The sequence below is a fragment of the Macaca fascicularis genome, chromosome 18 (assembly GCF_037993035.2).
Source record: "Macaca fascicularis isolate 582-1 chromosome 18, T2T-MFA8v1.1".
NCBI lineage: Eukaryota > Metazoa > Chordata > Mammalia > Primates > Cercopithecidae > Macaca > Macaca fascicularis.
In genome coordinates, this window is record NC_088392.1 from 40,508,585 (window position 1) to 40,526,246 (window position 17,662).

The 17,662-nt window shown below is 40.0% G+C and overlaps 1 protein-coding gene across 23 annotated transcripts in view; it reads left to right on the forward strand.

Annotated features, from left to right (window-relative positions):
- The window catches only part of DYM (dymeclin), a 401,742-nt gene that overhangs the window by 189,648 nt on the left and 194,432 nt on the right, over window positions 1-17,662 (forward strand). For 22 of the 23 annotated variants that reach the window (XM_074022283.1, XM_074022278.1, XM_074022282.1 and 19 more), the window contains 2 exons: window positions 4,448-4,561; window positions 6,252-6,346. In XM_074022283.1, the coding sequence (XP_073878384.1) occupies window positions 4,448-4,561; window positions 6,252-6,346 (209 nt within the window). Of the gene's footprint in view, window positions 1-4,447; window positions 4,562-6,251; window positions 6,347-7,719; window positions 7,927-17,662 lie in introns of those variants that run through there. The other variant, XM_074022291.1, reaches the window with a different exon arrangement.

Genomic DNA, 17,662 nt, shown 5'->3' on the forward strand with positions numbered 1-17,662 from the left:
TACTGTAACTGACCACCACAGTTACTGAGTACTGCTGATATAAATGAAAGATACTTGGTATGTTCCAGAGTTGTCTGAGTACCACAGCTAGGTGACTCCTAACAACAGAAATGTATTGTCTTCTGTAGCCTGAAAGTCCAAAGTCAAGGTGTCAGTGGGGCCATGCTCTCTCTGAAGGCTCTAGGGGAAGACCCTTTCTGGTGTCATCCTAGCTTCTGGTGATCACAGGCAATACTTGGCTTGCCAGCTACATCACTCCTGTCTCTGCTGCTGTCATCACATCCTTCTCTCAGGAGGTATCTGTCTCTGTGTCTGTCTTCCTCATCTTAAAATCACCAGCAGTCATACTGCCCTAGAGTCCACATTAATCTAATGCAGTCTCATCTTGATTATATTTTCAAAGACTCTCTGTCCATATAAGGTCACATTCACAGGTTTTGAATGACATAGATTTGGGGAAACACATTCATTCTAATACATTATGTATGATACTATTTATGTGTACTAGAAAACACACAAAGGAATGCTGGTTTTGATTTTTTACATATATATGTATACACATATATGTATATATGCAGATAAAGTAATTGAAATGGTCTAGAGGATACATACTAAACTCAAGATAGTGTTTGTTCCTTCATAGGGGAATAAAATGAGATTTATATATTAAAAAATATTAACAGTTGCTTTGGGAGGCTGAGGTGGGTGGATCACGAGGTCAAGAGATTGAGACCATCCTGGCTAACACAGTGAAACCCCGTCTCTACTAAAAATACAAAAATTAGCCGGGCGTGGTGGCGGGCACCTGTAGTCCCAGCTACTCAGGAGGCTGAGGCAGGAGAATGGCGTGAACCCAGGAGGCGGAGCTTGCAGTGAGCCAAGATTGCACCACTGCACTCCAGTCTGGGCAACAGAGCAAGACTCCATCTCAAAAAAAAAAAAAAAAAAAAAATTAACAGTTGGTAATGTGAAATATGGGCGTATAGATGTCAATTTTTTTTGTACTTTCCTATACATATTTAATTTTTTAAAACAGTTGATATTATGTGATGTTATTGTGTAATACTCTATCATATATAACTTATGGAATTTATTTTTGAGAAAGAGTCTTGCTCTGTCGTCCAGGCTGGAGTGCAGTCACTGCAACCTCTGCCTCCCTAGTTCAAGCGACTCTCCTGCCTCAGCCTACCAAGCAGCTGGGATTACAGGTGCACACCACCTCGCCTGGCTAATTTTTAGTAGAGACAGGGTTTCACCATGTTGGTCAGGCTGGTCTCAAATTACTGACCTCAGGTGATCCATCCACCTTGGCCTTCCAAAGTGCTGGAATTACAGTCGTGAGCCACCGTGCCCAGCCAAACTTTTATATTTTTTACTTTTCAATTCTGAATAATATTTAACCACCATGTAGTGAGTATTTGTTATGTGCCAGCCTCTGAGTGGAGAATGCAGTCAGGGTGGGCTTGTTTGTAATGGGGGATGCTGGGTGATGTGGGGCCAGAGAGTTGAATGAGTGAAAATATGTGTGGGGAATGCACCTGTATATAGTTGTACTTTCAAACATATTGACATGAAATTGAGTGTGGTATTCCTTTGTGTTTTTATTCTTTTTATCTGTTTCTGTTCTCCCTATACTTGCTAGAGAATGATCTATTTTAATCCCCTTTTAGAAAAACTAAGGTACAACCATATTATTTAGACTTAATTCTGTTTTCCTGATGTAATGGATGACTGTTGTGTTTGTTCTTGTTTGTGTTCCATATTCTCCTTCTCTTGAATTCTCCTGGATTTGTCCTGCTGTTACTATGGTGAGAAGGGGCAGCTAAATACTTACATGTGTTGTGGTGTTGTTTTTTTTTTCTTCCCGATATGGTACATGGGTGGTTCATGCTGAGTTTATTTTGCAACAGACTTACGTGGTAGTTTCTCAAGATGTAGAATTCTAGAATCATAATGTCTTCCCTCAAAAATCTTGAGACATTGTTCTGGTGTCCTTCAGATGTGTAGTGTTCAAAATGGGAACTCTAACGTTAGTCTCCTTCTCTTTCCATTGGTGATAACATGTTTCTTCTGTCTGGAAGCCAGTGGAACTTTCTCATATACTGCGAATTCATTAATCTTGCAAGAATGTTTTGATTGTTTTTCATGATTTTTTCTTGGAATGTTGGATGTTTTTCTTTTCCTCTCAAAGAAATTTTCTCATATTACTGATTGTTCTGTTTTTCTTCTAGTTTGTTTCTTCTGGAATTTGTAAGTGCCTATGACATCTGCACTTTTCTCTTATAGTATCTGTGGAGAACTTCTCAGTTTGGTCCTTCACATCACAAATTTAATTCTCTGTAGTGCTCACTCTGCTGCGCCCAGGCTGGAGTGCGGTGGTGACATCTTGGTTCACTGCAACCTCCACATCGCAGGTTCAGGCGATTCTTGTTCCTCCACCTCCAGAGTAGCTGGGACTGTAGGCATGCACTACCACACCCGGCTAATTTCTTGTATTCTTAGAGAGTCAGCATTGGGCCAGGCTGGTCTCAAACTCCTGACCTTGGCCTCCCAAAGTGCTGGAATTACAGGCGTCAGACACTGCCCAGCTGCCATTTTAATCTTAAGCAACTTTTCTTTGTTCTGTGATTTTCTCTTTTCATAGCAGTCTCTTCTTACGTTATGGATGCAATATTTTGTCAAATCTCACTAAATATACTAATTAGAATTTTTTAAAAAAATTCCAGCTTCCTAAATCCTCTCTGTTTAATTAGAGGTCTCTTCTCTCTGCCTGTTCAGTTTCACAGTTTATTATTTATTTATTTACTTGATAAACTTTTTATTATGAACTCTATGAAACTTAAACATAATTGGAGAAAATAGTAGCATGGATCTTCATGTAGTCATTATTAACACTCATGTTCTTATTTCATCTACCCACTTTACCCTCACCACCTTTTACATTTTGATTTCTATTTTTAAAAACAAATCTTCCATATAATTTCATGTGTAAATATTTTAGTATGTTCTTTCAATAAGTATGGACTTTAAAAAATGTATCATACCGGCCAGGTGAGGTGGCGCATGCCGGTAATCCCAGCACTTTGGGAGGCCGAGGCAGGCAGATCACGAGGTCAGGAGATCGAGACCATCCTGGCTAACACGGTGAAACCTCGTCTCTACTAAAAAAATACAAAAAATTAGCCAGGCGTGGTGGCGAGCACCTATAGTCCCAGCTACTTGGGGAGGCTGAGGCGAGAGAATGGCGTGAACCCAGGAGGCAGAGCTTGCAGTGAGCCGAGATCGCGCCACTGCACTTCAGCCTGGGTGACAGAGTGAGACTCCATCTCAAAAAATAAATAAATAAATAAATAAAAATAAATAAATAAAAATGTACATTCAACAAAATCAACAATAATGTTTAAATTCTTCCTAACAATTTATTATCTCTAATTATCTTTAAAATGTCTTCTAGAGTTGATTTGTTTGAATCAGATTCCAACGTCTACTGCATTTAGTTATTAAGACTCACAAATCTATAGCACTCTCTCCCTATCCCAGCTTATTTTACCCCTTATTTGTTGAAGAAACTGGGTTATTTGTTTAGTAGGATTTCCTGCATTTGTCTTTAGCTGATTATGTATCATCATGGTATTTAATGTGTTCTGTCCTTTGTATTTTATGTGCACTGGTTAATTAGAAGAGTCTTGAGTAGGTTCAGCATATCACTCTCTTAGGTCGAATGTCTTCACTTAGTGGTTTGGTTGTTCATCTGTACTTATAAACACAAGTCTAGACTAACTTGTTTTGCAAGGTTGTGGGATCCCCCCTCTGCATTTGTGAGTGGTGGGGAGTCTGCTGTACTCTGTGGATGTGTGCCTCTTCTTAAGGGAGAGGGCAAGAATCAGCCCAGCAGTCTCTTCCTTTTTCGTGCATAGGTAAAGAATAATATGGCACAGTGACTTTCCTTGAGTCACGGAGAAAGGATGCAGGAGTAACCTTAATGGAAGAGAACATTAGGGAGTTCGAGTGCTCGGCTGAGCCCATTGGGGTTTTTTTATTGTCGTTTTTTCCCCCATTTACCTCTTTCTTTGGGGCAGCCCAGATTTGGCTGCTGTACTGCCCAGTGTTTGTACCTGTCTGTCTGCCTGCCTGCCTCTCTCTCTCTCTCTCTCTCTCTCTCATCTCCAGCTTACAAATCTGCAATGGAAATGTCTTAACTTAGAAAACAGTTCTTGCTTACTTCGGCCCGGAGGTGTGCACCAGAACTGCCTACTCTCCATAGCCATGGCAGAGCACTGGAGCATCTCTCCTTGAAGATCTGGAATCGTTTGCATTCGTGGCCTCTCTCTGCTGCTTAACTCACCTTCAGAGCAAAGTCATGGTTTATCAAAAATTGTGGACATGGAGTAATCCTTTTGTCTGTAAAGCAATCATTTTTTACTTAAACTTTTCTTCCCCATTACAGATACTAAAAAATATTACTTGGTATTCAGAACGAGTTTTAACTGAAATCTCCTTGGGGAGTCTCCTGATCCTGGTCGTAATAAGAACCATTCAATACAACATGACTAGGACAAGAGTAAGTATTCCAGCTGCTGTTCTATCTTTTTTGCATACAGTACAATTAAGACGATAGTTTAAAGCAATCCCAATTTTTAGGGTGCTAAAATTCTCATGACATATGGTAGAAAATACAGGTCACTGTATAGTCACTGTATTACATGATCCTAATGTAACATAAGGTCTTAATATTTAATGGATTGTATGATTGGAGATATTTTACATGAAATAGAAAACAAGCAATGCAAAACATTTAGATAAAAGCTATTGTATGTCTTTATTTGGCCAGTAACACTGATTTGCCTTTTTTAATATCAGCAAATAACAAAGTACAAGAGGACAAGAAAATGAGCACAAGAAATGAGCACAAGAAAGTATGAATTAAATGAGAAAGAGAAATAGAAGAGAGAGAGTATTGCCGGGCGCGGTGGCTCACGCCTGTAATCCCAGCACTTTGGGAGGCCGAGACGGGTGGATCACGAGGTCAGGAGATCGAGACCATCCTGGCTAACACGGTGAAACCCCGTCTCTACTAAAAAATACAAAAAAAAAAAAAAAAAAAAAAAACTAGCCGGGCGAGGCGGCGGGCGCCTGTAGTCCCAGCTACTCGGGAGGCTGAGGCAGGAGAATGGCGTGAACCCGGGAGGCGGAGCTTGCAGTGAGTCGAGATCCGGCCACTGCACCCCAGCCTGGGTGACAGAGCGAGACTCCGTCTCAAAAAAAAAAAAAAAAAAAAAAAAAAAAAAAAAAAAAAGAAGAGAGAGAGTATTTTAAAGAGTAAAAGAAAAAGAGAAAAGAGAATATTTTAAAGAGTAAAAGAAAACTTTCTGCTGGATTCTATTCACAGTACCTGGGAGCAAATTACAGTTCTGGTTAATAGAAATATATTGTTAAAGAGAAGCAGTGTACAGAATTCATAGCTAAGAGAAATGGTATTTTATTTATTTATTTATTTATTTTTGAGCTGTGATTGTGCCACTGCACTTCAGCGTAGGCTGCACTGGAGTGCAGTGGCACAATCATAACTCATTGTAACCTCCAATCCCTGGGCTTAAGTGATCCTCCTGCCTCAGCCTCCTGAAGAGCTAGGACCACAGGCATATGCCACCACACCTGGCTAATTTTTTTTTTTAATAGCCAAAGTCTCGCTATGTTGCCCAGACTGGTCTTGAATTGGTTTTGAACTCCTGTCCTGAGGTGATCCTCCTACTGTGGCCTCCCAAAGTGTTGGGATTATAGGCGTGAGCCCCTGCTCCCAGCCCATTTTCAGTTATTTTCCCCTGTGGGGCTGTTGCAGATACACATTCATGTTTTTATCTGAAACCCTAGGAGCCAGCTATGTTTTAGAAAGCAGAAGTTTTTGGATTTTAGAAAGATAATTATAGTTTATATACTCTACTGTATGTAACCATTAGGGCCGTAAGTAGCATGCTGTACTTAGACATTATATTTCTGTAGCAAAATATTTCAATATTCACCATGGAGGGAATAATGAAGACCATCAGAAACATCGTCATTTTTTGTGTTGTGAAAAAAACTTTGAATTTTCCGTGCTTTATGGATTTAGGAATTAGAAAAAAGAGATTGTGGATCTGAACTTTCTAAAATCAGTGACAACTGAGTTTACATTTGCTTCTATTAATAGTTAACCTTGGTTAAAATATGGAGAAGACTTGATTGTATGTTTTATACTTGCTGTTTCCTCACAGGACAAGTACCTTCACACGAACTGTTTGGCAGCTTTAGCAAATATGTCGGCACAGTTTCGTTCTCTCCATCAGTATGCTGCCCAGAGGATCATCAGGTAAATATGAACTTTAAAAGAAATACTGATTTGCTTCCAGTTGAGCTATTAAGATGGATACTATGGTGGTTCCATTTTAAATGTTACCTGTGAGGACTATCACATTTTTCTACTTAATTTTTATCACCTTCTTGTTTTGTTAAAAATACCTTGTTCTGTTTTGTTTTCTAACCTAACTTTTTGATCAAAGTTAATTTTATTTACGTTCAATCTTTTTAAAATGTAATTTTAAGTGTAATGTTAGTTTTTTAGAGGAGCAGGTATATTTCTTAGTAATGTAAATTAAATATGAATGTATTTGATGAGCATTTTATAGAGCATCACAATATACTTTTAAGGATTTATCTGTGTGCATTTTAGAGAATTTTTTATAGCAGTTCACCCGTGTATTAGTTTCCTATTGTTGCCATAACAAATTACCAAAAATTAGTGGCTGAAAGCACAAATTGGTCATTTTTAAATTCTCTAGTTTAGAACTCCACCGTGGGTCTCACTAGGCTAAAACTGAAACAGAGCTGCATTTCTGTCTGTAGGCTGTAAAGGAGAATCTGTTTCCATGCCTCTTCTAGTGGTTGGAGGCTGCCTGCATTCCTTGGCTCATGGCCCCTTCCTCTGTTATCAAAGCCAGCAACAGTAGATTGTTGAGTCCTTCTCATACCTCATCACTCTGACCTCTTCTTGTGGTTCCCTCTTCCACGCTGAGGACTCTCGTGATTTCCTGGACCCTTCCTGATCCAGGATTATCTTCCCATCTCAAAGCCAGAATCATAATCATAAGGTCCCTTTTGCCATGTAAGGTAACATTCATAAGTCCAGGGGATTAGGATGTGAACATTTTTGAGGGAGCCATTATTCTGTCAGCCAGAAACCCTTGTCTCTTCCCCACCCATTGCCAAAGACATGACTTTTTTTTTTTCTTTTTTCTTTTTTTTTTTGATGGAGTCTCGCTCTGTCTTTTAGGCTGGAGTGCAGTGGTGCGATCTCAGCTCACTGCAAGTTCCATCTCCTGGGTTCACGTCATTCTCCTGCCTCAGCCTCCCGAGTAGCTGGGACTACAGGTGCCCGCCACCACACCTGGCTAATTTTTTTTTTTTTGTATTTTTAGTAGAGACGGGGTTTCACCATGTAAAGACATGACTTTTAAGGGTAGGAAAGCTAACTAACCAGTCATGAGTGAATATCATTGCAGGACTTTTTAATATATGGGGGTACTTTTTTGACTTCTTGTAGGATGTTCGATATTGTCCAAGTAGCTCTCAAATAGAAGCTCAGTGAAGTCATATTGTTTCCTTTAATTTTTACTTTTGGGGCAATGCAGGGTTTTTCTTCTTCTTCTTCTTCTTCTTTTTTTTTTTTTTTTTTTTTTTTTTCAGACAGGGTCTCACTCTATCACCCAGGCTGGAGTGCAGTGACGTGATCTCGGCTCGCCGCGACCTCCGCCTCCCAGGTTCAAGTGATTCTCCTGCCTCAGCCTCCTGAGTAGCTGGGATTACAGGCACACGACACCACGCCTGGCTAATTTTTGTATTTTTGGTAGAGACAGGGTTTCACCATGTTGGTCAGGCTGGTCTCAAACTGCTAACCTCGTGATCCGCCCACCTCAGACTCCCAAAGTGCTGGGATTACAGGCATGAGCCACTGCGCCTGGCCTTTTCATGTTTTTTTAAGAGACAGGGTTTCACTCTTTCAAGCAGGCTGGAGTGCAATGGAGCAACCATAGCTCACGGAAAGCTCAAACTCCTGGGTTCAAGGGATCCTCCTGCCTCAGCCTGGTCATGTGGTTTTGACCATTCAGTTTTGTTTAGCAGTCATTGGTGGTGATCCCAACAGCGTATCACTTTTAAGCGCTGATCTCACATTCTGTTCATTGTTTAGGCATTGATTGACCTGGGCTCATTTTTAAGTTACTGAAAATTAAGTTGTCTGTTTATCTTCAGAATTTAGTAGAGGATATTTTGCATTGACTCACTATTTAATTTATGTCTAGTCTTAATACATTCCATTAGATTGTTTTTTGGGTTTGTACTTTAGAGATCATCTAGTTGGCTGACATTGGACTAATGTGAACTTCACTATTTAAAGTAAACATAGCAGTCTCCTCCTACCTTGGAGTTTTTCAGGTATTCTGAAGAGCCTTTAGTTTCCAGGAGTTAACCTTTGTCACCATGCTTTATTTCACCATAACAGAGTTAATGATTTCTGTGCTGCTTTGTAGGCTGTTTTTCTGTTTATGTGCAGTTTTATAACGGTTTCATGAAGATTTCATTACACAATTAACTTTTCTCAAATGACAAATGAACATTTAGCTTGTTTGATATGAAAATGCCAAATTGGCCAGGCGCGGTGGCTCACGCCTGTAATCCCAGCACTTTGGGAGGCCGAGGCAGGTGGATCACAAGGTCAGGAGATCGAGACCATCCTGGCTAACACGGTGAAACCCCGTCTCTACTAAAAATACAAAAAAGTAGCCAGGTGTGGTGGTGGGCGCCTGTAGTCCCAGCTACTCAGGAGGCTGAGGCAGGAGAATGGCGTGAACCCGGCAGGCAGAGCTTGCAGTGAGCCAAGATCACGCCACTGCACTCAAGCCTGGGCAACAGAGCTAAATTCTGTCTCAAAAAAAAAGCCAAATTAGCTGGTTGAGAATTTAAGTTCTGATAAAATACATTAAGTACGATTAAATATTTTTGAGATGCAAAAAAATTTCTAGTTGGGAAAAATGTATATTAAAACACTGTGCTCAAGTTTTAATCTGTGATGACAAAAGTAGAAAATAAACCAATCATATTTGAAGAAATAAGAAACATAGTTTAGATTTGTGATCTGAGAATATTTAGATTGTGATCATCAATAATGAGCAGTGCTTTACTTCATTTTAATAGATTTTTAGTTAGCATAATATGAGTAAGGAACTATGTTAAGCAATGCAAGAAGTATCAAAATAAATAATAAAGATTCCTGCCCTCAAGAAGCTTGCAATTCAGTAGAAGGAGTAAGACCAGGACCAATCTTTGTATATATATGATACAAGGATCCTTTATATAGCAGAATGTTATATGAAACATATATTATTATACCTTAATATTATAATGAAATAAAAATCACTATGGAGGGGGTGAATGGCTGGTTCCAAGAATGGTGAGAACGCTTCTCGTTGAAAGATTAGGCAGGGTGGCTAGAGAAAGATGACGTGATAGATAAGAGAGACTGGCCTGATACAGCAATCATCAGCTACAACAAACTGAAGCAAAAGAAGAGGGCGTATGGTGAGACAGCATGATTTTTATATAGAAAATAACCAATTTCATGGAACTGGCATGCTGTGGACCTGTATTGGGATTACAGGTGAGAAGCCTGAAAGGAACAGCTGGGGCCATTACTGTGGAGGGGCTTAAGGGTGGGACTCACAGTTTAGAATAATCGAAAGGAATGGAGAGAAAAGAAGGTCTTTTCTTAATAACAACAACAACAAAAATAAAGTATGATTAAATGAGTTTATAAGTGGATTTTGAAGAAAAGAATTTAAGGTAAACTTTTTGAGTCACCTCTTTGAGCAGATGATAGTATCGTGGTCTGTTTGTCACACTGAGGGAAGTGTAGTTCTACCCAGCTCCCACATGCTGCCAACACTTTTCTTGTTCAAGGACCACATTTGAGTAGCTGGCATGGACCAGAGTGTTGGGTCACGCAGGAGGGAGCTTGTTGGAAATATAGAGTGTAGGTGTGGCTTTTGACCTACTGGATCAGTCTTCTTTTTAACAAGATCCCCGGATGATTTGTATCTACATTAAAGTTTAGAAAACACTTTGAGTTTTGGCCTGGAAATCATTATGTATTTCCTGAGAAAACATTTGTCTTGAGCTGGAAATGGGGGCCAGCTTTTTGTACTTTGAGGGAACTCATTTTCTACTAAATATTTGTGTTTAGGGTATAGAAATGTATGATAAGGGATGCATAACAAAAACTGTTTAGATACCCAGAAGGTATTACAGCAGTACAACTCAGAATTCACCAGACTCTCTAGTAACTGCTTCAAGTGAGAAGTAAGCAGTTTTCATATACATGATTCCTAAATCCTCTTTTAGAAAAAGACTACACAATTTGATATTTGTCAGTTGCAAAACTTAGAAGAGTCAGTATTTCACATTATCTTCAACAAAATGCAAAACAGATAACATGTTACATTGCTATGAAAGGATGTGGATAAAGCTTTGAAAAGCCTCCTTAGCTGGACATAAATGTAAGGAATTATTTCTTACAGTGCCTAGGCTGTTGCTCATATTTAATGACAATGTATCTTCTACAGACTCTTGGTGTTCTAGGAGAATCACAGATCTAATTTGAGTTTTGCTCGATTTGTAAGTCTTTTGGATGTGCTGTAAATTGCATATTTGCTGTGTTCTTTATTTAGGATTATGAGGTTATTCAATTTCAAGACATTTATAAAGAGCAGATTATATGCAAGGGATTGCTCTGGGTTAGAAAGATATCATTTACTGCCAGCCCTTAAGACTGTCCCTTATTGTCTTTCATGTCCCTCCACTGGCTGTTTCCTCTGGCTTCTCCTTCACCGTTTGCTTAACAGGTAGTTTCCTCTAGTATCTCATTCTGTCTTGTTTTCTTCTGTCTTTACACATTTTCTCTGGGAGATCACATATATGTCAATGACTTTACATACTGTCATTTGTATACTGAAAATCTCTTGATATGGTTAGGCTTTGTGTCCCTACCCAAAATCTCATCTTGAGTTGTAATCCCCATAATTCCCACATGTGAAGGGAGAGAACAGGTGGAGGTAATTGAATCATGGGGGCAATTTCCCCCATGCTGTTCTCGTGATAGTGAGTCTCACAAGATCTGATGGTTTTATAAGGGGCTCTTCTCCCTTGGCTGTGCCACTCTTCTCCCTGCCACTTTGTGGAGAAGGTGCTGTGTTTCTCCTTCACCTCCTGCCATGATTGTAAGTTTCCTGAGGTCTCCCCAGCTGTGCTGAACTGTGAGTCAATGAAACCTCTTAACTTTATAAATTACCCAGTCTCATGCAGTTCTTTTTTTCTTTTTGAGACAAGTCTCACTCTGTTGGCCAGGCTGGAGTACAGTGGTGCAATCTCAGCTCATTGCAACCTCCGCCTCCCAGGTTCAAGCAATTCTTCTGCCTCAGCCTCCCAAGTAGCTGGGATTACAGGTAGGTGCTTGCCACCACGCCTGGCTAATTTTTGTATTTTTAGTAGAGATGAGGTTTCACCATGTTGGCCAAGCTGGTCTTGAACTCCTGGCCTCAAGTGATCTGCCCACCTTAGCCTCCCAAAGTGCTGGGATTACAGGTGTAAGACACTGCGCAAGCCTCAGGCAGTTCTTTATAGCAGTGTGAGAACTGACTAAAACACCACCCAAGTCTAAATTCATAATCTAGATCTTTCTCCTTCACTGTACTGGCAGACGGTACAATGTAGAGGATAAGCACATAGCCTCTGGAGCCAGACTGCCAGGGTTTGAGATTTCAGCTCCAGAACTTTACTACCTGTGGAACCTTGGCGATGACGTTCTTCACCTTCGCTGTGCAGCAGTTTCCCATCTGTAAGATGAGAGTGGCAGTAGCTGCTATCTCAAAGGATTATGGTGAGAATGAAGTGCATTGACATTTGTAAAGGGCCTCGCACATAATTTGCCCCGAGTAAGCTTTAGCTGGCTAAGCACCAGCTCCACTAGGTTCACTACCTGGGTATCCCATGCTTACTTCGGACTTTCATTATGTTTAAAACTGAACTCATTTTCAAACCTGCTCTTCCTTTTAAATCCCCTATCCTAGGTAATGGCGCTCACCACAGTCACCCAAATTGCCAAGCCAATTCTGTAACTTTTCTGCCTTTCTCTCAAATTCTCTTACTGGACCCTGAAGTTGTACCTAACTCTGCCATTGTAATTTGCGTGTGTATGCTCTTCCCTTTCTCCATGGCTGCTGTCTTGGTTCATATGTGTATCGTCTTCACCCACACTATGCCAGTAGTCTAACTGGGTCTTTTTGCCTCCCTGCTCACCCCTGCACACTGCTGTATTCATTGGAAAAGCAAATCTCATCTTATTGCTTCCTTTGCTTAAAAACATTAAATGGCTTCCTATTGTTATCAGGTTAAAAATCTGACCTGTGCTCTTCACTGGGGTGATTTTGCCCCCCAGGGAACATTTGACAATACGTGGAGATTTTGTTGTTGTTGCCGGAACTGGGAAAGAGGTTGCTACTGACATCTAGTGGGTAGAGGCCAGAGATGTTGCTAAACATTCTACAGTGCACACGACAGCCCCCACAAGAAAGCATTACCCAACCCAGAATGGCAGTACTGTCAAGGCTGAGCAACCCTTTCTTAAAGTGACAGTCTGGGCCCTGCCCTTTGCCCTTCATCTTCAGTTGCCATTTGCCATGTACCCACTGCTTCTGCTTTCCTGAATCATTACAGTTCCTTGCTCTTTCACAGCTATACTGCTGAATCTGGATAAATGTGGTCTGGAACTAGAAAAAAGTTGAGGCGGTTCTTTGTATCACCTCTTTTTTTCTGTAGATTTTTCTTTTTCAACCAGCTTCCCACCCCTTTATTCTGTGTCTTTTATCTTGAACCTGCAGTGGCTTCTTCAACTTGCTGAGGCCTCCCCAGTTCAGCTCTTAGGCCTTTTATTTGGACCAGGTTGCTGCTAACATAGTTGTTTCATATTCCCCATTCTTCAGATTACAAAGAGAAAGAACCCATTTGGCCCTATTCATCTCTTCATAGCAGACCATGGATCACTGTCAGTTTCTGGCCTAGGGGCTAGTTACTGGGGCTAGAGCAGGAAGGAAAGCCCCGGGAAAGGAGAAAGTTACATGTTAGAAGATCTGGCTGTGGTTACCTGGCTTCTTTTAGAAGTAGGTGTGGGAAAGATAGAACTTCCAAGTCTTGACCTGTCCAGTGTGGGTGCTTATGACATACTGGCCTGGTCTGGAGTTGCAAGTCCTGTTGCTTAAGCAGAGTAATAATTACTGGAGATAAAAGACTTTATTTTATATTTCTTTGCATTACTTTACAGAGAGTCGCTCTCTGTAGGCACACAATAGACTTTTAATAAATGCTTAGTGACTGATTCTTACAAGTTGGGCTGGCATCTGGAATTTAAACTTAGTTCTGGCACCCACTATTCTGAGACTTCGTGCAAGTTGATTAGCATCTGGCTATGTTTTGCAGATATCTGCTGCCGCTTGAAACTAGTGAAGTTGATGATCTAGTGTCCATAAGATGCTTTAGACAGTGCCAGACACTGTTGAAAGCTTTCTGGGTTTTCACACCTCTTGAGAATAAAGTAATACAAAATATAGATTAGGTTTTAATTAAAACAATTTTATGAGAGCAATACAGTTATTTCTGATAAAATTTAATCATGCAATTTAAGAATTTTAAAATTCTCAAATCCATGACTTATGCTTTCACTTTTTCTCACAGCCATCAGGAGTGAGTGTATACACTTCAGATTTCAAGTGTATGGTTGTGTAACTTCCATGTAGTCTCAAGCTGGCATTTTATGTGAGCTGCCTTTTCCTGCCCTGCACACGTGATGACACATATTTTAATCACCCAGCATTTTTTTGAAGACTACAAAACACAAGTTGATTGTTGAACTCTGTGGTCAGCTCCTCTATTTTGGGCAAATAAGATATTTTAGACCATTCAGGCTCATGGAATTAAAGAAAGAAAGACAATTTGCCGCCAGCCTTCATTTAAATAATTATTTAATATTAACTTACCCCAACAGGCTTCCTCACTTCTGTTCCCACTGAATTAAGTTTTCATGGGTTTTTTTTTTCTCAAATGTAAAGGGAAATATTAATAAGCAAATTGACCTGTTTGTTGGGATGAATTTATATTACACACAGACATGCACAGTTCAAATATGTGATATAATATATGGTTATGATATTTTAGAAATATTGCCTTATTTTTTAAAAAGTCCATTTAATGATAAATTTATACCTGCCATCCTCAGTGTCTCAACACTTATCTCTCTTGTGTTACATTTAAGGCTAGTTGAAGTCTGGAGGTTTAGACAGTCAAGGGTATTGACTCTTCACAGCTGGTAAGTGGCTGGCCCAGGTTTGTCCAGATCAAAAGCCTGGCTCACTCCAAGAATGGCAGAATACTCCTTCTGAGAGTGACTCACTCACCATGGGACCATGGATCCACACTCCTGGGATTTATCTGGAACAGACAGTTCTCTGCAATCTAAGGTAGCCGTGTCCTTGGTGGTCATGCAATTTGCTTTCCCCCAGCCCTGATTCCACCTGCCTCCCAATCTAGCTAAGTACCTAAAGTTATAGTAGCAAAGACAGGAAGGTCTTTTCCATTTTTTAGAACTGACATGTTTGAGACAGGTATGGATGTGTTCAGGTATTACAATACATGGTATGTGGAAATTATCCTGGAAAAGAGGATAAGAACTGTGTGTCTTTTAGCCTGAGACAATAATATTTTTTATATCTAATCCTTGATATTAAATTTTATTTTTAATTTAATAAATACTTATGAATGCCTACCACTGCTGAAGTCCTCTTTAATTTGAGATATCTTATGTTTTTATTGCAGACGAATGCCATTTGTTGTATCTAGAAATTAAGTGTTATAGTTGGTTTTTTTTTTTAAATTTTGATTTTATTTTAACCTCATATTATTGTTAGCACTGTAGTCAAGAAATTATTTCTTTAGGGAGGGAATTATCTGATAGTAAGAGTTGTAATGAATAGTTCAGTTCTGCTTTCTTTCTTTTTTTTTTTTTTTTTTTTTTGAGACGGAGTCTCGCTCTGTAGCCCAGGCTGGAGTGCAGTGGCCGGATCTCAGCTCACTGCAAGCTCCGCCTCCCGGGTTCACGCCATTCTCCTGGCCTCAGCCTCCCGAGTAGCTGGGACTACAGGCGCCGCCACCTCGCCCGGCTATTTTTTGTATTTCTTAGTAGAGACGGGGTTTCACCGTGTTAGCCAGGATGGTCTCGATCTCCTGACCTCGTGATCCGCCCATCTCGGCCTCCCAAAGTGCTGGGATTACAGGCTTGAGCCACCGCGCCCGGCCCAGTTCTGTTTTCAAAACCTTGCTAAGTTATTTAACTTTTTTTTCATCTCTTGAATGAGGTATGATACCTACTTCATTTGAGTGATGTAAGAGTTAATGATGGCTTGTAAAGTCTTGCATCTCTATTTTCTCTATTATAGTATTATCACATTTTTTAGATATTTTGAATCTAAAAATAAATCTGGATAACATCTCTACAAAGTAATTTATTGGTCTCTGCTAACATTGCTAGATTCTGATTCCCTGCCTGATGGATTTTCGAATTGCCTATATTCCCCAAATATTTTTCTAACAAAGACGATGAAGATCTTATTGAACATAGAAGTTTTTAATAATTGTTTTATTGTAGATTGGTAGGAGATCTGAGCAATGGCTTGCGGTGGAAATACTTCTCTTAAATGTATATGATTTCATTTTTAAAAGATAGAATTAGCTTCCTCTTGCCCAATGCCCAGGCAATAAAAAGGTTCCAGTTTCTTCATTCCTTTGGTCTTTGCTGATCCTTGTTTGATCTTGGCATAGCAGTAGCCAGGAAAGGAAGGAGGAATGTTTGTCTTGAAAATCTGGCTTCCTGTATTTCCTACAGCCAGTGGTACTTTGAAGGCAGCTAGTTTTTTCAGGGAAATCTGGCTTGGTTTGCTTTTTTAGTTTAGTCCTTTCTTAAGGAGTTACACTGAGAACGTTAGGCAGCTCCTCTCTGAAAATTTATACGTTTCCAGTAGAAAATTGTTGCCTCTTCAAAAAATTGCTAGTATTGTACAACAGGGTATCTTGGCAGACTTGATGGGACACATGAAAACTTCATAATTGGTTTAATTTCAGTTTAGACTGCTGGCACATTCAAAATGTCAGCTTTAAAGAAGCATGTCATATGTTTATCAGATTTTTTATTTCTTATAAGTAAAGACCTTTGTGGACAAAATTGCCACATAGCAAATTAAACTTTAAAATAACTTCCATAGAGCTTTATTGAATGTCACCATGATGTTACAGAGGTAACTGGGTGTGGTTCATACTTTGTTTCTTAGCCATCAATTATTAAGCCTCCATAAGCCTGTTTATTTTTATGAAGTTTGTAAGATTTTTACCTACTTTCAAGCTAAGAAATTTACCTGCTACGGTTTTGTAGATTCTGGTAGGACACTTAAGACTCCTGGGTCAGAGACAAAGGAGAGTGTGTTATTGTCCTTTTATTATATGTTTTTATTGTAAATTATTAGTCATAGCAGTAGTAGGAACCAGAATACTCTTTTCTTGTGTGGTTCCCATACCCACAGGGCAACATGACAAGGGCCAGGTGACACCTGCAAGTGCAGTGGGTTGCAGTACAGGAGAGGAACCCAGAGCTTGGGAATCCCTAGTCTTTTATAATAGCCTTCAAGCACACCTACCCAACCTTTGCTTTGAAGGGAGACATCTTTAATATATTTGATATCAAACTACTCTCTGCTCTAGAGAGAGACACTATCTCTGTCTTCCAAGTCTGTTCACTCTACAAGCATCCATGCAGAGATAGCCCAGAGCAGAAGGCTACTAATGCCTCTGCTTTTAAGATGTGCAAAACATGAGAGAGTGGGGAATTGTCTCCCAGCACTCCTTACCTAGTTAGGAATTTCTGTTGCCACTGGAAAAACCTGTCACTGTTTCATTAAGGTAGGGCAATAAAAGATCACAAGGCAAAGGCAAAATTAGAATAACTGAGAGGGTCTGTGTCTCACTGTGCACGCGTTGTCTTGATAAACATCTTAACAGGAAACAGGGTTCAAGAGCAGAGAACCAGTCTAACTAGAATTTACAGGCTGGAATTCCCAATGCTAGTAAGCCTGAGGGCACTGCAGGAGACCAGGGCATATTTCAGTCCTTATCTCAACCGCATAAGACAGACATTCCCAGAGCAGCCGTCTGTAGACCTACCCCCTGGAATGCATACCTTCCCCAGGGTTGTTCCTTTCTGGGAAGAAAATTCAGCAATATTTCTCCTACTTGCTTTCTGCAAGAAGAAAAATGTGGCTCTATTCTGCCTGACCCTGCAGGCAGTCAGACCTTATGGTTATCTTTCCTTGTTCCCTGAAAATCGCTGTTGTTCTGTTCTTTTTATAGATGCACTTATTTCATATTGTTCAAACACACATGTTTTGCAAACAATTTGTACAGTTAATGCAGTCATCACAGGGTCCTGAGGTGACATACATCCTCAGCTTACGGAGATGACGGGATTAAGAGATTAAAGTAA